The sequence below is a fragment of the Chlamydotis macqueenii genome, chromosome 8, assembly GCF_036417535.1.
Source record: "Chlamydotis macqueenii isolate bChlMac1 chromosome 8, bChlMac1.mat, whole genome shotgun sequence".
In the NCBI taxonomy this organism is placed as follows: Eukaryota; Metazoa; Chordata; class Aves; order Otidiformes; family Otididae; genus Chlamydotis; species Chlamydotis macqueenii.
Window position 1 is genome coordinate 27,527,668 of NC_141563.1, and position 23,652 is coordinate 27,551,319.

The 23,652-nt window shown below is 63.7% G+C and overlaps 2 protein-coding genes across 2 annotated transcripts in view; one reads left to right on the plus strand and one right to left on the minus strand.

Annotated features, from left to right (window-relative positions):
- Positions 1–8,901, plus strand: BTBD19 (BTB domain containing 19). Its single transcript, XM_086753811.1, has 8 exons — positions 1–195; positions 2,124–2,361; positions 2,798–2,851; positions 4,364–4,423; positions 5,667–5,735; positions 6,029–6,160; positions 6,390–6,515; positions 6,620–8,901. The coding sequence occupies exons 1-8, from the start codon at positions 107–109 to the stop codon at positions 6,752–6,754; spliced, it is 903 nt and encodes a 300-aa protein (XP_086609937.1). The 5' UTR covers positions 1–106; the 3' UTR covers positions 6,755–8,901.
- The window catches only part of PTCH2 (patched 2), a 19,607-nt gene continuing 4,744 nt past the window's right edge, over positions 8,790–23,652 (minus strand). The window contains exons 3-24 of the mRNA XM_086753810.1: positions 18,175–18,364; positions 17,982–18,051; positions 17,701–17,792; positions 15,792–15,987; positions 15,570–15,691; positions 15,064–15,211; positions 14,705–14,836; positions 14,469–14,624; positions 14,253–14,345; positions 14,039–14,164; positions 13,840–13,958; positions 13,307–13,712; positions 12,913–13,225; positions 12,508–12,650; positions 12,236–12,416; positions 11,472–11,755; positions 10,883–11,020; positions 10,592–10,734; positions 10,220–10,319; positions 9,582–9,827; positions 9,029–9,439; positions 8,790–8,930 (exon numbers count right to left, since the gene is read on the minus strand). Of these exons, the coding sequence (XP_086609936.1) occupies positions 9,029–9,439; positions 9,582–9,827; positions 10,220–10,319; positions 10,592–10,734; positions 10,883–11,020; positions 11,472–11,755; positions 12,236–12,416; positions 12,508–12,650; positions 12,913–13,225; positions 13,307–13,712; positions 13,840–13,958; positions 14,039–14,164; positions 14,253–14,345; positions 14,469–14,624; positions 14,705–14,836; positions 15,064–15,211; positions 15,570–15,691; positions 15,792–15,987; positions 17,701–17,792; positions 17,982–18,051; positions 18,175–18,364 (3,809 nt within the window). The 3' untranslated portion in view covers positions 8,790–8,930. The remainder of the gene's footprint in view (positions 8,931–9,028; positions 9,440–9,581; positions 9,828–10,219; positions 10,320–10,591; positions 10,735–10,882; positions 11,021–11,471; positions 11,756–12,235; positions 12,417–12,507; positions 12,651–12,912; positions 13,226–13,306; positions 13,713–13,839; positions 13,959–14,038; positions 14,165–14,252; positions 14,346–14,468; positions 14,625–14,704; positions 14,837–15,063; positions 15,212–15,569; positions 15,692–15,791; positions 15,988–17,700; positions 17,793–17,981; positions 18,052–18,174; positions 18,365–23,652) is intronic.

The following is a 23,652-nucleotide window of genomic DNA, read 5'->3' on the forward strand; positions in this document are numbered from 1 at the left end:
GCCTCCTCCCCGCGGCCTCCCCAGGCTGGCCAGCCTCCGGCCTGCCTCCCGCCTGCCTCCCGCCAGCCTGCGCCGCCTTCCTCCGCCGCCCTCCCCGAGGCAGCCCATGGCCGGCCCCTGCTCTGCGCAGCTGCAGGGCGACGCGGCCGCCTTCACCGCTGCCCTCCGCACTCTGGTCAACAACCCCCAGTTCAGGTGAGGGGCTCGGGGGGCTGCCACCCCCCCAGCCATGCCGAAGCCCCCCCAGTGCTTGCTCCGTGCCACTTCCCCCTAGCCCCGAGCGCTGCCGGGGTGGGGTTTGGGGGTCCTGGGCAGTGCAGAGAGCCCCAGGCAGCTGGCGGGGCAGGCATGGCTTGTGCTCACCCCACATGGCTTTTGCAGCGCTCCCCCCACATCCGCACGGCAGTGGGAGCCCAGGGCTGCCTGGGAGCATCCCCCCAGGGACGGCCACCACCTCTGCGGAGGAGGGAATGTCCTCTGGTGCACCCAGACCCCCTCTGTCCCCAGGCATGGTGCCAGAAGGGCAAGGCAGTGTTCCGGGCTGAATCCTGCGCTGGGGCTCCTGCCCTTGCCAGGACTAGGGATACCGCAGCCGCTGTGCTCGGCTCCTTTCCCACCCCAGCTTCACTGGCGCTTTCCTTTGACATCTGCAACCTCTCGGCACTCCAGAGGGCAGGCAGCAGCCTGACTGGCCCCCCTCACGCTGCCTGGCATCCCTGACACCTCCTCCTGGAGTGGGGAGCGGAGATGGAGAGCCGCTGCCTCGGCCACCCCACACCTACACAGCACCTCCTGCATGGCAGCTGCCCGGCTGTGTGGTACTTTCTGCCAGCTTCATCCTGAAGCCTGGCACAATTGCTGGTGCTATCTGAGGAAATCCCCATCCCTGTCAAAATTTTTGGCCACCCAGAAGAGAAATTCCAGTGAAAACTCCTCAGCCACAGCACCAGGCAGTGGGGAAGCAGCCGCCAGTGCGTTACCATCCCTGACCCACATCCTGCTGCTTGCATCTTGCATCCCACACCCTTCACCCTGCATCCCACAACTCACATCCTTCATTCTGCTTCCTGCAACCTGAAATCTGCACTCCGCATCCATCATCCTCACCCTGCATCCTTCATCCTGTAGCCTGCATCCCACAGCCTGCACCCTTCATTCTGCATCCCACATCCTGCAACTTTCATTCTGCACCCATCCTGCATCCCAGAACTTGCATCCCATAACTGCAGGCTGCATCCCACACCTCACAGCCTGCATTCTGCACTCTGCTTCCGCTGCTTGTCCTGTGGACCATAGCCAGGTAGCAGGGTTTTTTCGCTTCTCCTTGCAGTACCAGTCACGGAGGATCTGTGGGGCTCTGCTCACACTGCCCAGCATGCCCAAGCCGTGTGCATCTTGATACACGTGTGGAATGGCCCAGGTGCCCATCCTGGTGGGCGCATCCTTTGTGGGACACTGCGAGGGTTGGGTGGTGGGTTTGTGCATGGCCTTGTGGCAGCTGGAGTTTGGGTGGCATAGCTTCTGCTCACTGCCCTGCTGGGATGGGGAAAGAGAGAAGGAGGGGACAAGGGGATGGACACAGCGCGCATGAGCTGGAGGCTCCCTGCCCTTTGCCTGCTCCCTTTCCCAAAGTGACGGGGCTGGGGAACTGTGTTGGGGGGCTGTGGGGGGCCAGGGCAGCAGGACCCCATGCCCCATTGTGCACGGCAGGCACAGGGAGGGGCAGTGCCAACCCCGCTGGCAGTGATGCCGGAGGCTTCGCATCTCTGAGCTCGTGAGTCAGTGCCCGTGAGTCAAGGACACCGAGCCCGGTGGCAGCTGTGCTTTCCCTGGCTGTGCTGTGCCAAAGAGAAAGTCACTTTCTCCAGCCGTCCTGGGCCTTTCTCTGCCTTGCTCTGTGCCAGCACCCATGGCTCTTAGTGCTTTCCAGCCTGCAGCATGGATGGCTGCAAGGAGCCACCAGCAAGGACCCCTCCATCCCTGGGAAAAGCCCCTGGGTTAAAACTAAAGGGTGCTGCCCTGACAGGATGGGCACGCAGCCGGTCTCTGCCCTGTCCCAGCCCCAGGACACCCCATGCCCTAGTTCCCAGGCACTCCATTCCTCAGTTCCCTCTCCCTCGCAGTGACGTGACGTTCGTAGTGGGCCGGGAGCAGCAGAAGGTGTTTGCGCACCGCTGTGTGCTGGCGTGCCGCTGCCAGGCTTTCCAGGGAATGCTCAGCCAGGGGCTGATGGGCAGTGAGGACTCCCCCGGCAGCGTCCCACCCCAGGGCCCCTTCATCCTGGGCAACGTGCAGCCTGAGGTCTTCCTGGCTGTCATCGAGTTCCTCTACACCAACAGCGTCACCCTCAACAGCCACATAGTGAGTGGATGGGGTTTGGCAGGGACTGTGGGCGTGGGAGGGACAAGGTGGGGATGCAAGGGTAGGGGGTGCTTTGCAGCTCCTGGCAGGGGTCCGGAGATGGAGGGTATGCTGTGCATGGTGCTTTCTAGCTGGCTAACAGTGCCATGAGTGTGTGGGGTCTCAGCCCAGCACAGTGAGGTTTTCAAAGCGCCTTGTCCTAAGTGTGTCTGCCCCGACATTGGGACAGCTGGCTGTGCATACCTCGGATGCTGGGAATGGGGACATCAGAACAGAACATAGGCCCCCATGTGACAGCCCCTTCCCCCTCCCCCAACACCCACCTGGGAGCCCCCACTGAGCAGAATGTCATGTGCCCTTGCCCCCTGCCCATGTGTGCTGCCTGCCCATCTGCAGCCCTGCACACAGATACTCACAAGGTCTCTCTTGCTTGCAGGCACTGGACGTGCTGACCTCGTCGGTGGAGTACGGCCTGCAGGACCTCTGCAAGGTACAGCCCTGCTTAGACCAGGGGTGGTGGTCCCCGAGTGGCCCTTGTGCTGAGAAGCACCCCAGGATGGTCCCTGCGTGGCTGGTGGCTGGAGGTGGCTCCAATGACAGCACTGTGGTACATCACCCCAGGCCATCACAGGCTCAGCCCCTGCTTCTCAATCCTGGAGGGTCTCTCCAGTGGGATCCCCCTTGAAGGGGGTGCAGCACTGGCCGGGAGCCCTGTGGGGGCCGGGGAATCCCAGGGAAATGCAAGGGGCCTCACATCTCCCCGCACGGCAAAGAGCACCAGGAAAGCCCCAATGCCATCGCCCACGGGTGCTCTCTGGTCATCTGGCAGGATGATGCCATAGGGAAAGCCCCAGTCCTGGGGAGCACTCAGCACCCCAGCCACGGTGCTGCCAAGGGAGGGCTGCTTTGGGTGGGAAGGTTTTGGGAAGGCAGCAGGGAGCAAAAAAGAAGGAGTGGGAGCCAGATGAGGAGGGGGCAGGGAGCTGGAGCAGCTTGGCGTGGAGGAGAGTGGCCAGGCCACGTCATCAGAGCGATTCCTGAATTACAGCCGGGCTGATCGTGTGACCTACCATCTCATGCCTGGACTTCCCCTTCCTTCCTACTGCACTCGCCAAGGAGCTGAGAAATCATGAGCTGCTGTGCGCCAGGGCACTGGGATGGGACCTGCCCCATCACCCTGTGGGGACAAGCTCAGCTGATGCCCAGATGTGGCACCAGGCCGTCAAACAGCTGTCTGAGCCAGGAAGGGACACAATAGGTGTTGCAGAAAGGGGGACCCAGCGCCCCAGCCACAGAAGTCCCACCCCACCACCCAGCAAATGCATCCCTGGGGGGATGACTTGCAGCGAGGAAAGCGAAAGCGGAGGGGTGGAATGGAAGGGACAGGCCAAGGACAAGCAGGGAAAGCCCATGGCTGTGTCACCATCTTCAGGGTGACCTCATCTCCCTCCTGCCAGTGACTCAGGGCCCTTCTGCTCCAGCTGACTGCTCCTCCCTGCATGTCACATCCCCTCGGGTTTCTCAGGGGCTCTGACCCCTTTGTGTGGGAGGCAGATGAGATGGACAGGAGGGAGGTCCTGCCCCCTGATAGATGTGCCGGTCTGGCTGCATCATCCACATCTGGGCCGCAGCCAGAGATACTGATGCTCGAGCAGTCATGGGCAGACAGCAGCTGGCAGGCAGGGCTGAGCAAAGCTGCGGTCACCAAGTGCACTGCAGCTGGCACCAGAGCTGTCCCCCCATGGCAGGACAGGGCTGGTGACTGGCCAGGGTTAGGTGACCCGCCTGGGGCTGTGAGGTTGCCTGAGTCCATGGCTGAATCGTGCCCACACGCCGTGCTGCAAGCCCTTATCCCACAGCCCATCACTGTCTTACGAAAGCCTGGGGGGCTGGAGGTGCCCCCCAACTCCTGGGGGCTCAGGGGATGCTGAGAGTCACGGGAAGAGGGGAATGGCCAGGCTGGGTCCCTGCTCTGCCCACCTTCTCCCCTTTTGCCTTCTAGCTCTGCGTCAAGTTCATCAAGGACACGCTGAGCGTGGAGCAGGTCTGCGAGGCCCTGCAGGTGAGTGTGACCACAGTGGGGTCACAGGGGGGTTACAAATAACCCCTCTGATTTTCTGGCAGGAGCTGGCCTGACCCTCCTGCTCTTGGCTGGATGATGGGATGGGATTTTGTACCCACCCCGGTCCAGCAGCTGCACTGCCAGGTCCTGGGCACATCATACCAGAGCTGCAAGGGCCACCAAGACCACCGCAGTCTGTCAGGGAAATGTCCCCGAGGCCACACAGCCCTGAGCAGGGCTGGCCAGAGCTCCTCAGTGCCAGGGCCTTGGCATCATCTGCATGAAACTGGGAGGCACTGGGCTTCTGGGAGCTCTCATGGTTTTGAGGCCAGCCCCAAAAACCCTGCCACACTGCTTGGTGGGATCAAGGCTGCTCTTCAGAGAAGGGGATTTTTTTTTCGTCTCCCTTGGGCTGAAGCGATGCTCGCAGGGTGAGACACCAGCCCCAGAACACAGAAGCTCCTGCCAGAGGTAGTGCCAGACCACCAGGGCGTAAACAGAGCTAAAATTGGCCCGGAGGAAACAAACAGAAAACCCCAAAACCCCAGAACAAAACAAACCTGAAGAAAACATCTCGCTTTCCCTCCCCACTTGCGTCAGCGATGGTCCCCTGCTGGGGTGGAGGGGGAGGCGATGCTCGCCCTGCCTGTGCTGGTCCTGGGCACCCCACACGCAGGGGCTGCCACTGCAAGGGGACAGGGAAGTGTCCTCCTGGTCCCCAGATGGGCAGTGCCAGCCCTGTGACAAGCATCTCTGGGTAGGGATGAGGGACAATGAGAGCCCCCCCAGATTCCTGCTGCAGTGAGGGATGGCAGGGACTAGCACCAGGGTATGGGGCATAGGACATATGGGGGGGGCTCTAAGCTGACCCCATGCCCATGCAAGGAGCGCTGGGGATGGGTGGCTCTGTGTCACTGCACTGACAACAGTGCTGGGACCCCTTGCCCACTCAGGGCTGGTTCATGTCCCCCAGCAGCGGTGGAAAATCAGATGCTTCCTGCTGACAGCAGGGCTGTGTGGCCATCGTGGGTGGTAGAGCCAGCAAATCCTTTGCTGTGGGGCAGGCTGGGAAAGGAGAGGACCTTGGTGCCCCTTCCCCGCCACACTCGCCCTGTCGCACCTATGCACAGGGATGCTCACCTCACCTGGGTCCCTGCAAGCACCTGTGTCTCTGCAGGGCTTTGGCGGGGGGGAGGTCCCTCCTGCCCCAGACCCCCTTGCAGGTGTCTGTGTTGTCCCACAGGCTGCGGTGACCTACGGGCAGGCGGACCTCCAGCAGCACTGCCTGGCCTTCATCGAGAGCTGCACTGCGGTACAGCTGCGGGCGATGGGGCGCGGGGTACTCTGGGGCATGGGGCAGGGGAGTGGGGGTCCTAAGAATGAGTGGCTGGAGGCTGGGCAGGATGCAAAAGGGAGCAAATGGTGTTTGGGGAGATGTTGGGTGCCAAGTAGAGGCTGGCTGGGGGCTACTGTGGTGCCAGGGTATGGGGATGTGGGTGGGGGGATTTTGGGGTGCCAGGCAAGGATGGTGCCATGGACGTGGGGGGAGGGGAGGTGATGTGGGGGTCTCGGTACCAGCGTCCCGGTGCTGCGGTGTGCTGGCAGGCAGTGGTGCGGACACGAGGCTTCCACGAGCTCTCCGACGTGGTGCTGGCACAGGTTCTGCGCAGCGATCACCTGGCTGTGGATGAGCTGGACCTGGTGCAGGCTGTGCGGGAGTGGGCGCACGTCAGCTCGGTGAGTGCAACACGATGCTGACTGGGGAGAGGCGGGGGGGGGCCGAATGCCTCTGGATGCCCCCCCACCCAGGGGTGCCCAGACTCCCCACCAGCCCAGGCAAGGAACACAGGCGCCCTGTCCCTGAGCCAGGAGCTCTGTGATAGGCACAGAGGCTGTGTTCCTCCCCCCGCCGGCAAACATCCCCAATGTCCAGAGCGTCACCGACCCCATCACTCACATCCCGTAGGCCGTTTTGGAGTGCCCGGTGCCCGAGGTGGCTGCCTTGCCTGTGCAGGAGCTGCGCCTGCCCTTGCTGGCACCCAGCGAGCTGGCGACGCTGGAGAGCCACAACCAGCGGGACCTGCTCATCCCAGTGAGTTGTTGTGTCCCCTCGGGGTGCCCTGACTCACCTCCGGGGCCAAATTTGAGGGGGACTACACTGTGGCCATGCTGATGCCCCCATCCCTGACCCCGCAGGTGGAGAGCATCGCGGCTGCCTGGCGGTACCACGCGCTGCGGAAGGGCAGTGGGGTGCCCTTCCGCCTCTGCCGGCCCCGGCGTGGCACGCGGCCCCGTGACCACCATCGTCACCTGGACCCGCACGCCAAATAGGGGCTGGGTGCCGAGGTCGCCCCAGCCTGACCTGGGGGGCTTGGGCAGCAGCGGTGCCCCGCATCGGCCGAGTGCTCTGCAGTGGGGCAGGCTGTGCGGCAAGGAGGTGTCGCCGAGGCTGAGAGCATCAATAGAGCCCTTTGCCCCATTCCACGGCTTCGGGGTCGGGGCAGGATGTCCCAGGCACCCAAAAAAGGGGGTGGGTGGTTGGAGCTCGGTCATGGGGCGGGTGCGAGGACGCCCAGCCGCCGCAGAAGCCACACGCAGCCCGGGAGGGGACTCCAGGGGTGGCGGGGGTCCCTTGTGGGATGGGGGCACGGGCTGAGCTCTCCATTTTCCCACCCCCGCCGCTGCGGTCCTATGCCGGGGCCCTTCCCCAGCGCCGTGCTGCCCTCCCCCGGCCGCGGGGCCGGGCTGCAGCCGGCAGCGAGCGCTGGGAGCGGCCCGGGCAGGGGGAACAAGCCCCGCCCCGCCCCCCGCCCCGCAGGCGGCCTGGGACTCGGGAGGGGGGACCCGAGCACCCACCCAGCACCCACCTCCACCCTGAGCCCTGCCAGCAGCCCCCAGCCTCTCGTAGCCCGGGGGCGGGGGGAACAAGCTGCCAGCCCCCTGCCGATGTGCCACACCTCTCCTCAGCGCGCACCCCCTCCCCGCACACCCCACTGTGTGTGTGCACAACTGGGTCCCTCTCGAGCACCCCCAGCTGTGCCCCCCAGGAGAAAACGTCAGACACGGCAGGTAATTTATATATAATATATATATTTACTCTTTAAAAATAAACCTTCAGTCCCCACTACCGCCTGTACAAACTACAAAAATAAACCTTTGCTCTCTTTGATATAAATAACTTAGATGGCGTGTTTGGGGGGGGGGGCTGCCCACCGTGCCCACGCCTAGCACGGGGACAGGGTCCCCAGGGCCACCCCAGCTCAGCGGCAGTGTCTGGGGGCCGGGGTGGAGCAGGGGCCACGGGCACGGCGAACACCGCTGGAGTTAAAGTGCTGGGTAAGGGGCGCAGACGGTGCCCGGGATGGGGACGGGGACAGGGGACTGGTCTCGGGGACAAGCCCCGTTGCACGGGGACGTGGTGAGAAATTTGCTGTCCCAGCGAGACATGCCTGGAGGCACGGTGGGCACCCACGCGAGCGTGCGCTGCCATGGGCGTGCACCAGCGCATGCTGTCACCAGGGCAGAGCACGAGTGTGGCACAAGGGGCCGAGACAGTGGGACAGCTTTGGGGCTCGGCACAGCAAGAACCAACCCAAGAACCCCCCCCAAAAAACCCTGCCTGTGCAGTGGGAGCAGCAGGCTCCCTGGCTCTGCCGCAGCATGTCCCTGATCGGCAGCCCTCCCATGCTCACCAGTGGGGAAACTGAGGCACGGAGCAGCCCGTCAGACGGGATGAGCTGCCCGTGGCTACCCAGTGCCCTGTGTAGCATGGGCACAAATCGGGTCTGCACCCCTGGCCTGGGCTCCCACTGCCCCTGGCAGGCAGCCCTGCATCGGCAAAGGGTCTGCCCCCTCCCTGCCTGCACCCTGGGCAGCCGGGCCAGGCCGTAGGCTGAGAAATAAATCTTTTAAAATAAGCTTAAAAATATATATCTCTCTATAGATAGTTTCCCTTTGCAATAAATAAAGGTGGGGAGCGCCCGCCCCAGGCCTTGCCCATGGCCCCCCAAGGCACGGCTGGCTCTCGGGCTGCCCCTTTATCAGGATGGGGGGGGACGGGACACCAGGGCACCCTGTTGGGACACCCCAGCACATGGCCTGGGTGGGGGGGTCCCAGGAGGAGGTGATGGGCAGCAGGCAGTGACCCCGCAGCGGGGGAGCTGGCAGGGCACCGAGCCCACCTTGCCAGCAGCTCCAGAAACAGAGATGGGGGGGTAGTGCTTCCATTTCTGGGGGGGGCAACAAGCCTGGGGCAGGGTAACCCCAAACCCTGGGTGGGGGGACACGGCACCGTTGGCATAGCCCCGGGCTGGGGACCCGCGGGCATGGCATGGCCTGCACACAGCTTGCATAGAAGTGCCAGCCCGCCCTGCCAAGCCCCTCTGCGGGCAGTGCGGAGGGGTCGATCCTCCTTGGCCGAGATCGGGGGGCATCACCGCTCCGGGGATTAGCAGCACAACGCGGGTAACGCCGCTCTGGGGAGATGCTATGCCCAGGAGCCGGCAACCTGCAGGGAGAGCAAATGGGGTCAGCTGGGTCCCTTCAAGCCCACCCTGCCCCTCAAGGCACCGCACCTGACCCCCAGGGCAGGGTCCCCAAGCTCACCTAGCGCCGGGTGGCTGCCCCGCGGTGTCCCATGCTCTGCATCTCGAAGGCGTTGGGCCCAGCGGTGCCACCAGTGCTGGGCACACTGAGATCCTCCAGGCAGTCCCGCTCGCTGCTGGCAAAGCCCTCGGAGACGAAGTTGGGGTAGGAACCAGGCAGTGTCGGGTGCAGGGCCACTGTCACTGAAGCGGTGGCTGTGACGGTGGCGTAGCTGCCGCTGGGACCCTGCAGGTGGGTGCTGTAGGCGGGCAGGGCTGCAGCGGGGCCTGGCCGGGCGCCCGGCGGGCAGGGCTGTGAGTAGTCTTGGGACGGCATTGGGCACGGCTCCCCAGAGGGCATGGGGGGTGCGGGCTGTGGGCTGGGAGCCTCCTTCCCCTGGACCTCCGGGCTGTCCTTGTAGGGCTTCAGCACCTGAGGGGGTGGGACATGGAGCATGAGGGTCCCCAGCCATGCTGAGCATCCCTCTGGCACCAGCACCCAACCCCCAGGTCCGTGACCCTTTCCCAGGCGATGCCGGGGAGCTGGCAATGCCATGGCAGGCAGAGACACTCACGGTGATGCGAGGGAAGCTGGGGTCCTTGCCGGCCTCCAGTAGGATGTGTGCTGGGGTGGGGGGCACGATGAAGGGTCCCCGGGGGCTGCCCGGCCCCACACCCTCCGCATAGCGCTCCATGTCTGAGGGGTCGGGGAAGGCGGCGGGCCAGGCTGGGGCACGCCGGATGTACAGCCCCCCGGGACCCAGGCATGGGGGCACCGGCTCCCGTGAGGGCAGGTGGGGGCCGTTATCTGCTGGGGATGCCTGGGGAGAGAGGGGACCGGGTCAGAGGGACCAGGGACATGCAGGGATGGAGGAGCAGGGGGTGGCAAAGATGGACCAAGGGCTGTGTGGGGTGAGGCAGGGATGGGGTCAAGTGGGTCAGGGAGGAATGAGGGGAGTCCAGGGTGGAGTGTCAGGAGTAGGGTCGTGCAGGTGTGGGGCAAGCTGGATATGGGGCAGAGAAAGGACGGAGTAAAGCAGGGATGGTACAGGGTGAGGGATGGGTTGCAGTGGGTATGGGGGGAGGCTGGGACTGGGCAAGGCAGGGATGAGTACAGGGTGAAGCAGGGACAGGGTGAGGGGCACTGGGGGATGAAGAGAGGTGTGTATGGGGTGGGGCACGGACAGGGAGAGGCGGGATGAGGGTCTTGTACCTCAGGAGGTGGCCCAATGACGGAAAGCAGGACGGGCAGCAGCACCAGCCCGTTGAGCAGCCCCAGCAGCGTCAGGATGGTGAGCACCGCAAAGAAGTACCTGGGGGAGCCGCAGGCAGAGAGGGTAAGCGGGCACGGCCCCCACAAACCCCGTTCGACCCCAAACACGGCTGCCCACAGCACACACCCCAGCCCCACAATGTCTCCCCAGCCTCCACACAAGGTGGGGTGGGTGCCCCTGCCCAGACACATCCTCACCAGCTGCCCCACATCCCCAACACCAGCCAGGGGGGCTGCCATGCTCACCAGCCCCCATTGCCAAAGCTTTTTGGGGGGCAGCAAGTGGTTGGTTTACCCCCCTCCAGTGCTAACCTCATGATGAAGTCAAACTCAGAGCCGGCCAACATGAGGACGCCCAGGAGGGTGGAGACGGCACCGTCCATCACGGGGGCGAAGGTGTGCTCCAGCGCCGCAGCCGAGCGCACGTTCCTGCTCCCCGCGGCCATTAGGAAGCCCTGCATGGAGTGCGGATGTCACATGGGGCTCATCCCCACGTGCCACCCATGACGTGGCCACCCACCGGCACACGGCCAAGAGGGTGAGGGTGCTGGGGAGTGGGAGCTGCGGTGCCCAGTGGCCGGGCAGGGGTCTGCCTGTGCTCACCAGGGCCACATGGACGGTGAACTCCACACCAATGCCCACCGAGGCAATGAGGATGACCACGGGGATGGCGCTCAGCTTGATGCCCATCAGCCCCATGATGCCAAACAGCTCCACTGCCATCATGGCCAGGATGGAGACCTGGGGGGCGGTGGGGTTGGTGAGGGGTGGCTCTGCCCACCTGTCCCCTCTGCCCATCCCCATGGTGTGCCCAATCCCACCCCTCCATATAGGGCAGCCTCCCCCTATTGCCTCTTTCCCCTCTATTCAGGGTGTGCCTCTGACCCATCTATTGGGGGTGGCCCTCAACCTCCTCCACATGGATGTCCCCAAACCCCTGCCCATTACATGCGTTTCCTTCATAAGAGGTGTCCTGATCCCTCCATATGGGTTGCCCACCCACTGCCACCTCCATACAGGTGTCCCTTCCACCCAGGGTGCCCCTGGCCACCCCATCGCCCCATCCTCATGAAGCAGGTACCCAGGGCCACCCAGCAGGATGGGAGCAGGGCCCGATGTCCCTGTCCCCACCCATCAGGAGGGCAGCATGGCCCGTCAGCCCCCATCCCCATGCGTTGGGGTGCGTACTCACGATGATGCCGGCCGTCCAGGGGTTGAGCAGCAGCAGGGCACAGACGAGGAAGGTGCAGGCCAGCAGGATGCTGATGGCCAGCAGGAACCAGTGGCGCAGGCCGATGTACTGCTCCCAGAAGAGGAAGGGGTAGCCACTGGGGTAGCTCAGCACCCCGTGGCGCTGGGCAGCCTCCTGGCAGATGGCCCGCACGCTCTCGATCGCCTCCACGAAATCGGCTGTGCGACGCAGACCGCTCAGGTAGAAGGGGAACTGGGCGAACTCCAGCGGCTGGGCTGCCGGGACTGGGGAGGAGAGCACGGGCAGCATGGGGGTGCGGGCAGCACAGGGGTGCAGGCTGCACGGGGGCACCCCAGCCACACCAGCCTGGGTGCAGCCTGATGCCTGCTCGGGTACCACGGGGCTGGGGAGCGCACGAGGAGCAGAGTAGGGGCAAGGAGGAGGGGGTTTCTCTGCCAGCAGGATGCTCATGGCGTAGGGGGCCATAGAGAGTGGGGGGTTTCTCTGCAGGGGAATATTTGTGGGGCAGAGGGGCTTCTTCACAGTGGGATGCTCGTGGGCTTGGAGCAGGGGTGTGTCGCTGTGCGCTAAGGGAGTGCGCAGTGGGACGTTCAGGGTGTGGGGTGCAGAGGGACAAGCGTGGGGCACGGTGAAGCAGGGCAGCATCTCTACCAGAGGATGCTGATGGGATGAGGGATGTGGGTTGTTTCTCTTCAAGGGGATGCTTGTGGGGCAGGAGCAGGGAGCCCACCACGCTCACTTACTTCGCAGATTCTCGCCCGTGGTGTCGTACTTGTCATGGATCCACTCGGGCGGTGGGGGGTAGAAGTTGGCCTGGGAGGCGGCGAAGCCCAGGGGGTCGTTGCTGGCCCACACCGTCAGGCAGATGTAGAAGGTGTCAGGGGGGATGATGCCGTTCTCGTCCACCAGCCGCCGCGTGGTCAGCTACAGAGAGAGAGAGCAGGAGTGGGCATCAGCAGGGCAGTGGGCATCGTGTCGTCCCCAGTTGGGCTGTTCCAGCGCCGTCCCCACAAACCTGATTGAAGTTGAAGGGCTCCTTCTTGTTGCCAGTCTGGATCAGGAGCTTGTAGGCCAGCACCCCGTCCTCGGAGCCATTGCGGTAGCTGTCGTGGGTGATGCGCCCCGCTTGCCAGTCCCTGTCGAAGGTGGCCTGGAGCCCTGAGGACGCAGCACAGGGGGTGAGCATCCCTTGGGGCACACCACCCTGCATGGCACCCCGTGTGCCCCGGAGAGCATGGTGCCAGCGGGATGGGCATGCAGAAACCTCAGGGCTCAGCTCGGCATTGCTGGGCACCTTGGGGACACCGTGGGACCACCCTACCCAGGGTGTCACACTCCAGGGAAGGCATTGCCAGGCCACTGGGGAGGGCGTGGGCTGCGGAGAGGGTGCTAGGTCAGGGAGAAGAGGGATGTCCCTCACCTCGCAGCCAGTCCTGGAAGTAGTGGAGCCACATCTTGGGCAGGTCGCGGTTGCCCTCCCGCACCACGTACTTGACGGTGCTGAAGGCCTGGTGCAGGCTGAGCAGGGCGGCTTGGGCACCCGGGTAGTGGAAGCCTCCCTTGGTGACGATGAACATGTTGTAGAAGGAGAAGTACTTGAACTGGGCTGAGATGAAGGCGTGCGCCTTGGTGTCCCGCGGCACGATGTCCGTCAGGTAGAGGCCGTCGTGCACCATAGTGGTGCCGTAGAGGCTCAGCCCCAGCAGCGCCAGGAACAGCACTGCCACCACTGCCTGTGGGGACAGCAGGGGTCAGGCTGGGTCCCTGCCACCCACCTGCCTTGGGCAGCACCACCGGGACTGTCCCCATCTCACCTTTGTCCGGGTCCGCAGGAGGAGCGGGGCGTACTTCTCCCGGGCGAAGTCAGCAAGGCTCCAGCGGCAGAAGGGCAGGGGGACGCACTCCCGCCTGCCCTTGGCCTCGTCCAGCTGGGCCAGCAGGTCCCGGGTGGAGCTGGACGGGGCAAAAACCTGCGAGCCCAGGGGGTCAGTGGCGGGCAGAAGGACGGCAGGCGAGGTGCACACCTGGGAGGTGGGCGGCAGGACGGTAACGACGTGGTGGCCCGAGGGGTCGCACCGAGTGAAGGCTTGCACAGTGGTGGTGATCTGGGTGCTGGTGGCCACACCAGGGTGCCCGTAAGGGGAGGGGTGGCAGGCGTGGTTGTCGTTGGCGTCAGCGAGCTCCTGGGGTTGGATCTGGATGACCCGCGAGGAGCAAGGGCTGTAGGGAGAGAGGAAGGGAGGAGAGAGGGAAGGAGAAGATGTTGAGGGAGAGGAGCAGAGCCACCTCACGCTTCTGGGGGGGACTTGTGGGGTCAGCCCCCTCCCGGCCAGCCCAGCGCCAGTACCTGTAGAAGCAGCAGAGGATGTCGAGCCGGCGTTTCTCCCGGCGGTGCAGGTCCAGGCTCAGGATGGCAGGGAAGACAAACAGCACCATGGCGAAGTTGAACACCACCACCACCGCAGCCTGTGGGCAGGGGGATATGTCAGGGCCGGGTCCAGTCACCCCTTCCCACCCACTCCCACCACGAGGGACCCCTGCCATACCTGGAGGGAGAAGGCACGCAGGGCAGGGATGGGCACCAGGGCTGCCATGAAGAAGGCAATCATGTTGCTGACGGATGTGAGAGCCACACTGGTCCCTGTGCGTTTCAGGCACTCCCCTGTCCGCTCCTGCGGGGACAGAGGGAGGGGGTGACGAGAGGGGCCATGGGGAGGCAGGAGGGGACCGGGCAGCCCCCGGGCAGGGCTCAGTGCTCACCTTGAAGGGGATGTGCTGGCTGGTCTCGGTGAAGGCGTGAGCCAAGAGGAACATGTCGTCCACACCAATGCCAAGGGCCAGGAAGGGCAGGACCTGACGGAAAGCAGCCGGTGTCAGTGAGGGGACACAGCCACTGCTGGGGAGTGGACCCGGCCACTCCGCAGCCCCCAGGGTCCTACCAGCCGGGCGGCACTCAGCTCTTCCTCCAGCACATACCTGAGTGGTGGCTGCGTTGAAGGAGATGCCCAGCAGTGAGCAAAGCCCCAGGCCAGAGGCCACGGAGAGAGCCACCAGCAGGACCCCGGCCAGACCCACGGCCCCTTGTGACTTGGCGCAGTCCCACCGCAGCATGGTGACGCAGGCGTAGGCCAGCTGGAAGAGCGCAGTGGGTCAATGGGGGTGGGGGGGGGAAGGAAGGGATGGCAGGGGACAGAGCGAGGGGGCATACGCACCATGAGGAGGTAGCCCCCAGCCACCCGGATGGCGCTGACGTCGGAGAAGGACTTCATGATGTCGTTGAGCGTGGTGGTGGAGAAAGCGTGGACGCTCTGTGTGGCGTTGGCTGGGATGGAGTCCTGCGCCAGCTGCCGGAGGTGCACCCCATTAGAGGAGTCAGGACCCCATACACCCCAGTATGTCCCCCCAGGAGCCACCCAGGGTGTCAGCTTTGCCACCAAGGGTCCCTAGGGACCCTGGACCACAAGAGAGCGATGCCAGGACCCACAGCCACATGCAAACCTGGGCACAGGGGGATGCCATGCACAGGCACATCCCTGCCCAGCCCCACATGGGGGCTGTCCCCGCTGCCCACCTCCACGAATTTCCTCTGCCAGGCCTCCAGGATGGTGCCCGCCTTCTCCTCGCTCCAGCTGATGTCATGGATCTCGTAGTCATCCTTGAAGTGCTCAAAGAGTTGCCGGGGGCTCATCAGGAGGAACATGGTCTGCAGGGCCTCGGCGCTGGGGGACAGGCACACACCCCGCTGGGACCAGCTGCAGCACCCCGGGATGCAGGAACGGGTCCATCCCCCACCCCATGCCTCCCAGCCCCACCGCAGACACCCAGGAGAGGACCCAGGCATCCTGCCCCCCCGTCCCCCAACTTGCTCCAAAACAAGGTCCCGCTCGCCAGCCCCATACGCTCACCAGCGTCACACACTCTCCCAGGTAGCCCCCCAGCCCCTCTTGCAGCCAGGGTGGGTTCCCGTGGGACCCAGGCGAGGATGAGGGAACCCTGTCCCAAACTGTCCCAGTGATGAGTGCCACAGCTGGGCTCCTGCACCCCACCTGGGGACGCCCGCACCGCCGCAGCTCTCACCGTAGCAGCTTGCCCTGGGAGTCTTTGGTCGTGCCGCCTAAAATCAGCTCCTCCTGCCAGCGCATGAACTTCCTGGAGAAGCCATGGCAGCCCCCTGAGAGCTCGGCTGGGATGTCGGGGCTCTGTGGGCAGACAGGAGGCATCAGGGATGTGGAACCACAGGGCAGGCAGGTGAGCAGCGAGCCCCTGCACTCCTCCCAGTCCCCATGGGCTGTGACCCACCTGCTGGCTCTGCTTGTTGGGGGCACTGGGGGGGCACTGGGGGTCCCGGGGGTCCAGGCAGGGCCGCTCCATGTAAGCCTGCCCCACCTCAGCCTTATCCAGCAGCTCTTTGAAGCCTTCCAGGGACGTGAACTGCCCCAGCTCCTCCATCAGCTGCAGAGGGTCCAGGTTGCTCCACTGGATGTCCGGGCGGCCTCTGGGGACAGAGCAGGACTGGGGTGACGGGGGATGCCAAAACCCACGTATGGTACCACCACCATCATCCCCTCCCATCCCGTGGGTGAGGGCCAGCACCCACACTCGCCTACGGTCACTCAAGCGTCCTGGGGGTGTCCCCGAAGACAGGCGGTGAGGATGCAAAGGAGCAGCATCAGTCCCCAGCGCATCCCCTACCTCCTCCCGGGGCCTGCCTGCAGCATCCCCCATGCCCCGCACGGCACAGCGGGCCCTGCCCCGAGTCAAGTAGCGTGCCTGATCCTGTTAGGCTGGGACAAAGTGGGGGGAGCCGGCCCCATCATCTGGCCCTGCTTTGTGCGAGCAGTCAGGCCGATTACGGCCCGCGGGCTAACATCTTGATAGAGGGGAGCAGGCAGGCAAGGGCTCCCGCCATCCCCTCCAGTCATCTCCCCCCAGGCTGGAGGTTTTGGGGCTCATCAGAGGTTCTGGGGGCTCAGGATGGTGCTGGAAGCTGGGTGCAGATGAAGTCCTGGGAGGTCCAGGAGTTGGGTACCCAGGAAAAGAGGCTTTTCCATTGCTCCTTCCGTCCCAGTGCCAGGGGCCAGCTCCCAGCCTCGCTCGGCTTCTTTTTTAAGCCAGAAAGGACACACAAAAAAGCCAATAACCCAGCCCAGCGCTCCAAAGAGGGGAAGAAAAAGCCCTGAGCGAGTGTGGGCTCTGGGGAGAAACGCAGCCTAATAATTCATGAAGGCTGGCTGGGCCGGAGCCGGCCACTCGAGATTCCCACATACCAACCGGAGCTGCTGCTGCTTCCAAAGAGAGCCCCTTTTATCTGCTTTCGCTTGCTTCACTGAGCCAGGGCAAATCCTTTTGTCTTTCCATAGATTGCTGCTCTTTGTTCTCCCAGCTTCCCGCCCCACTCACCCCCTCGGTGTTAAAAAGGGGGACGAGCCCCCACATGGGCTGGCCGGCGCTCAGCCGGGGTGCCCATCTGGGCACCCGCTCAGCCGCCTGCGAGCCCAGATGGGTCCCCACCACTGCGGCGGGGGCCATCCTGTCTGCCACGCACTCTGGCACTGGGATGCTGCCCGCCCAACCTGGCGACACCGCCAGCATCCCTCTACGTGCAGCCGCTCCCGGCTGCTGGGATGGGGAGAACTTGAGGGTTGGGGGGGGCAAAGCTGGTCCCCTAGTCCTGGCTGGGGATGTTGCGGCCCCTTCCCCCTCCTCCTGTCCGGCAGCAGCCTGAATAAGGCCACTATTTCATCTGTTTGGCAAGGGGCAGCTTTCAGAGCAGCATTAGCATGAGAAAGCGCGGGGCTGCGTTTGCTGACAATGCACAAGCCGCCCAGCTCTCCCGGACAAACACAGGCGTAAACAGAAGGAATGCTGGGGGGGGTTCCCCCTCGTCCAGGCCGGGGTCCCCAGCCCCACCACCGCGGCGATTGCGGGGAGCTGGCCGGGAGTCACCTGCCACCCACCCATGGGGGGGACTCTGCACCCTCCGTGTTCCTGGGCTGAGGAGCGTGGGTGCCCCCTCACCATCGTGGCACCCACAAAGTTCTGCGTGTGGAATGGCTTCCTCCGTCCCTGCATCCCCATCCCTGGCTGGTGTGACCAGCAGGACCCTGGGGCAGCAGGGCCAAACTGCATGGGGAGGTCAAGCGCAGACTCTCCAGCCCCTGCTCCCACCCGTGGGCCCCCGTACCCCGGGACAGCCCCCCAAACTCACGGGAGATAGGCTGAGCCTCCCTGCAGCTTGGCACCTTCCCAGAAGCAGTCCAGCGGCGTCAGGATCACGCAGGGGAACAGCTTCTCTATCATCTGTGGGGGGAGGAGATGCGAGGGGTCAGCACGGATGGACCAGGACACCCTCACCCCTCCCCAGCCCCTCTGCCCAAACCTGCACCCTCAGGCCAAGCCCCATCCCCACCACAGCCCATCCACTGCCTTTTTTGCAGGGGACCAACCCCCGGTGGAGGAGGGCGTGGGGGTCCCATGCCCGGCACTCACCCTCTCTATCATGCCGTTCTCAATGATGGGGACACCCGACTTGTAGCAGATCTTATTCAAATCCCACGATCTGCAAAGGCAGAAGGAGGAGCTGAGGACGGCCATCATCCCACGGGGGACACGGCAAGGGGTGTGGGGGGACACAGAGGACACGGCGGGGGTCTCCGTACTCCCCGTCCGGACCCGGACTCACTTTCCGTACAGCGAGACTTGGACTTTGCTGGCGGCCAGGGCCGCCTCGAGGTGGAGCTCCAAGGCCTCCTGCGTCAGGATGTTCTCCCCATCCCGCTTCGGGGTCTGGATCAACATTTGGGAGGTGTAGACAGACTCCTCACCCAGCTTTTCCTTGGTGTAGCGTAGCTCCTGGCTCACCCGGCTGCCCGCTGTGGAGGGGACCGCGACGTGCCCTGTCAGTGCCAAGGCTGGCAGAGCCCTTCCTGTCCCACCAACCCATCCTGCCCATCAAGATGCCCACGGATGGGGATGGGCAGGAGCGGAGCCCTGCAGCATCAGGCGGTGCCACGTTAACCCGGGGCAGGGGGCTTCTCGCCATAGGGCTCCCCAACCACTGCATCCTCTGGGTGCTCACACCCAAGGGACCCAAGCAGAGAGTACCCCAGCCCCCGGCAGATCAGGCACCCCCCCTCCCACCGATGCAGATATTTCCAGCCCCAGAGCACTTGTAGGCTTTGCTTTCCCTGGATAAACCCCAGGGACAGACAGCTCACAAAGCAGATGGGACGCATCCTGCCCACTCCCACCCATGCACTCCATGCATGTGGGTGGGAGTGAGGGCTCCCACCCATGTGTGTGCCACAGATGCCCAACACAACCAGACCCCGACGCAGCGAGTGAAACTGGGACACCCCATCCTGTGCCTGCCCAGCTGCTCCCTTGCACCCTGAGGCTGCCAGGGTTTTGGCCACGGGCTGGGCACAGGGAGACGTGGGCACCCCCAAACCCCCACAGATGCATCCCCGTCCCCAGCAAACAGGGGACTCCTATCCCTCCTGGCACAGCGAAGAGAGTGGGTAATGCAGCCCGGAGGAGGGTGGGATGATGATCCCGAAATCCCTAAAAGCAACACCCAGTCGCCCTGCTCCTGGCCTCCTGCCCAAGGCAGGGATGCTGCACGCAGCCCCCACCCCAGTGCCCCCCATGGGGGATGCCCCAGGGTGCCTGGCTCCTGGGCGCATCCCGAGGCAGCGCTGCTGGATGAGGCGGGGGGAGCCGGCTCCGGCCCAGCCCCGGGTGCTGGGGAAGGGGCGGGAGGGGTCAGGATCCATCCGCACTGGGACGCTCCCTCAGCAAGAGGCGGGGGCCCCGGCGGGCTTGGCCCCCCGCCAGCGCCGAGGAGGCCAGAGCGAGACCGCAAATAAGGAGCAGAATCTTCCCTTTTAATGACTTATTATATGGGTTGGTGTTTTTCTGGTTGTTTTTTTGTTGGTTTTTTTTTTTTCCCCTGCTTTTTGGGAACGGAGAGGGGGAAGCATCCTTATTGTTCCTGGCTGGGCTGGGGAGCAGCTGGTGTCCATCAGATGCCAGTTGGGATGAAGGTTGTGCCAGGGTCGGGGAGAGGGGGACACAGCCGCGGCCTTTGTGTGTGTGTCAGAGGGGACGGCGGCACTGAGGGCGAGGGGATGGGGACACAGGGAGGTGGGTGTCATGCGGTGGGGGGAGGGAACCCCTCCCCTTCCCGGCAGGATGGGAGGTCGGGCAGGAGGTGCACTGAGTTGCTCTGATCTCAGCCACGCCACCCACGCTGAACCCGGGCGAGAGGTGGGACAGGGCAACGGCGGGGGGGCGGGGGGGGCGTGCCCAGGGGATGCATCCTGCTGCGCCCCCCGGGCATCTTCACTCGGCATGGCCACGGGAGGAGCTGCACATCTGCATGCATGGGGGGGGTGTCCCCAAAAAATTAATGGAAAAAAAAAAAAAAAAGAGAGAAAATAAAAGCCATCCCTTGTAATTAGTGTTAATTTGGAACAGGGCACTGCGAGCCGTCAGCAAGCTTCAAAGGCCGTGAGGAAGCCTCAAATTCCAACACCCTAATTAACCAAAGAGCAACATGAAAAGACAAGGCAGCGCGCGCAGGGCTGCCAAGGACACTTCAAACGGGCGCACGCCCGCCGGCCGGCCAGCCCGGGGCCGGGAGCAGGGTGAGACGCCCCACGCCGCACGCAGCCCCCCGGCCCGGGGAGGGGGCCGGAGTGGGGGGTGCCCCAATACCAACAATGAGCACGTTAATGAGGAACTGTATGTAAATTATTCTTCTTCTTCTTTTTTTTTTTTTTTTTAATTCCAATTAACAAAGGGAGCCCTTGGCTTTTTCACGCAAAGGGCCCTCTGGTTCCAATCAGGCGCCCCCGTCCTGCTTATTAACAGCCTGCTCCGCTCCCGGGGGGGGGGGCTGGCTTCGCCCCCCCGACCCTCATGCTGGGCAAAGGGACCCTCACACCCCCCAAAACCCCATGGTGGGGCCTGGGGGCAGGATAGTCCCTGGAGACAGCCGTGCCTTGCGCAAGCATCCTCCCTGGGGTGGGCACCGCCGCTGGGTACCACGGGCCGGGGGTTTCGTGCTGTGGGGGTCAAGGACGCAGCAGTGTGGGCTGGAGGGTGGGTGGGTAGGACCCCACACCCACCCGCACCCCAGATACCCATGGCGCAGACAGGCTCCCACCGTGGCCAAACGGGGAGGGTATATGGGTGGCGGGGAGGGTATATGGGTGGCGGGGAGGGGACAAGGTCCCCGACAGGAAGGGCAGCTTCGCTGTGTGGCTGCCTCCGGCCCGCGGGCCACGCCGGGGGAGCCCTCCCCATAATTACAGCATCCGCTGCAAAATTACAGAGCAGGGCGGGAGCCTCCCTGCTCCCTTCCCGGCCACCCTGCCTGAGCCACCCCCTCCCGCCACTGCTCCCCAAACCCTCCTGGCACAGGACCCATGGCCACAGCCCCAGTGGGTGTCAGGACCGCAGCACCCCCTGCCCAGTGCCAGCCCCTCAACGCCCTCCAGCCATGGGCAGCCCCAGGCTGAGAGGTGGAAAGGCTTTGCTCCTGCCCAGGAAGCAGCCTGACCCAAGCCCACCCCACCTCACATCCCCCCTCAGGGTGCCAGCACCCCCCAGACTCAGCTCAGAGGGTTTGAGGGTCAGAGAAGCCCACGTTGGGTCCTGCTGCCCCCAATGCAGCTGCAAGCACAAGGGCATCCCGCTGTGCCCACCCAGGGCAGGAGGCGGGCAAACCCCACGGGGGCCCTGTCCTCAAGCACCCACGGGTGGGGGGCAGTGCGCTGAGTATGCCAAGGCAGCGTGCCCGGGAGGGCAGTGGGTCAGGGCAGGCCGCCAGCCCCACACCGAGCCCTCCCTGCCTGGCAAGGGCAAAGGGGCTGGAGATGAGGGGGGGCCATGGGAGGTGCTCGGGGGGCTGTGCAGAGGCACCCGATGTCCCCCAAGGAGATGCATGCTGCCACAAGGACCACTCTGTGCCCCCCCTGAGGGTGGGACCCAGGTACCGCTGACAGCCAGAGGGGAGCACGCCTGGGTACATGTCCTCACTCTGCCTCCCAAAAAAAAAAAAAAAAAAAAAGGCCTTTTCCTCCTGCCTGGGACAACGTGGCGAGTCCCAGATTCAGCCGGCGCACAGGGGATGCTGCAGCCCTGTCCCGGGGCCAGTGAGCCCGAGCCAGGCCAGCCCTGACCCCCAGAGAGGGAAGAGCTGAGGGCAGTAATGGGGGGTCCTCTGGGGAACAGCCCCCTTTCCACAGCACAACATCCCACTACCAGGGCCAGAAACCCCCACTCATCTTCACAGCTGGGAGGGGGCAAGGTTATGCTGAGATCCCCTGGGAAAAGCCATCCCCACGGGGACGCCCCCTCCACAACGAGGGGCACCCGTGGCGGGGGGACACGCACCAAACCATCGAGCCATCCCACGGCACAGACCAAGCACATCCCACCGGCAGAGATGCCCGCCCCCGGACGACTAAAGCCCCCACGGGCACGGGAGAGATGCCGGCACCATCCCGCATCCCGCGGACCATCCTGCATCCCGGTGGGACGCGGTCCCGAGGCGCCGCCCCGAGCATCCCTCGGCCGGCCGCTTCCCCGTGCCGAGCAGCGCGCAAGCCGGAGGCCACCTTCAAAGTGTTGTGGGGCGGATTAGCTGGATTAGGGAGGCAGTGAAAGGACCCATGCTGCTCCGGAGGAAGTCTCGCCCAGGGCACGCTGAAAGAGCCATTTTTACCTGTCCCGGCCGCTACCACCAGCCTCGCCAAAAGCCCCGCGGCCCCGTCCTGTCAAAACACGTCCTCCCGGCCCCATTCACCCCACGGCGCGAGGGAAAGGGCGGGTAGGTGGGTGGCAGATGGGTGTCCCCGGCAGCGTCAAGGGATGAACGGGGGGCTCGTCGCCGCCCCGCGGTGCCTCCGACCAAACCCCCGGCAAAGGGGCTCCCGGGGAAGTCACGATGGGCGGCAGAAGGGGGAGACGCCTTCTAAAAGCCAGGGGCAGAGGGGCTGAAAGGGCCCGTTTGGGGCCAGCTCCCCAGCCGCCGGTCGGCCCCAGCCGAACCCTTTTGTTTAACGGCAAAGCTAAATTAATGTCTTTATTACCCCAAATCGCGAGGCGGTGCAATTCCCAGCGCGGGGAGCGGGGCAGCTCTCACCACCCCGGCCGGCGCCGAGGGGACAGCGCGACCCCCAAAAAAAGAGGGGGGAAGGAAGAGAAAAAAAAAAAAAAAAAAAAAGAGGGGAGAGGGGATTCAGTTGGGAACTATTCACCGCTAAGACTCCTGTCAGCATTGACATAAATTTCCACTGGTGTTGGCATTTAGGCATTTGCCATTTCCATATGTATAGGGCTGCCTGTACTAATTATGCTAATCACCCCCTCTGTTGGCTGCTGTGAAAAATGGCCACATTAGGCACTCCACTGCTTGCTAATGTCACTTAATGTGTGGTTGAAACATACATTCATCCCCCTCTGAATGGTGAAATTTTTCCACATTGCTGGCTTCATTCAGGCAAGAAATGAATTTTTTGAACTCAGACCACTTTTCCAGGCCCGAGGGAGAGGCAGATAATAAAACCCTCTTCTCGGGCCCTGGCGCTGCCCCCTCCCAGCCGCCAAATAACATTTAAAACACAGAAAAAGAGCCCCCTCCCTAAATCCGTGGATATGTCTAAGTCTTAAAAAAAAAAAAAAAAAACAAAAAACAAAAACAAAAAAAAACCCCACCACACAACAAAAACACTTTCTAGGAATTAAAAAATATACATATAAGTTGAAAAGCAAAGTAAAATGGATAGTGGCAGATAAGCCACAGCCATCTGTAAAGAGTCTCCCAGTCTTTTGGGGTTAATTAGCAAAATTTTCCAGCCTGAAAAAGCCAACCGAACCATCAAGGAAGGGAAAAGGAAAACCAAGAGATTTCGGGCTCACCTCCTAAGGATAAATAAACAAAGGCAAATCTGCCCGTGCCCCACCTTCAGGCAGGCAGGGGGCCCTGGGTGAGCCCCCTCCAAAAAGACAGGTCCTTTCAGAGCCAGGCAGGGAGAAGATGCTCTGGAGCAGACAGCAGAGCCAGCCAGGATTTTAGGATAACAGGGATCTCAGCATCCCATGGCAGCAAGACCCCAGCAGCCCCTCACTCCTCTGAGCCCCCAAGGATGGG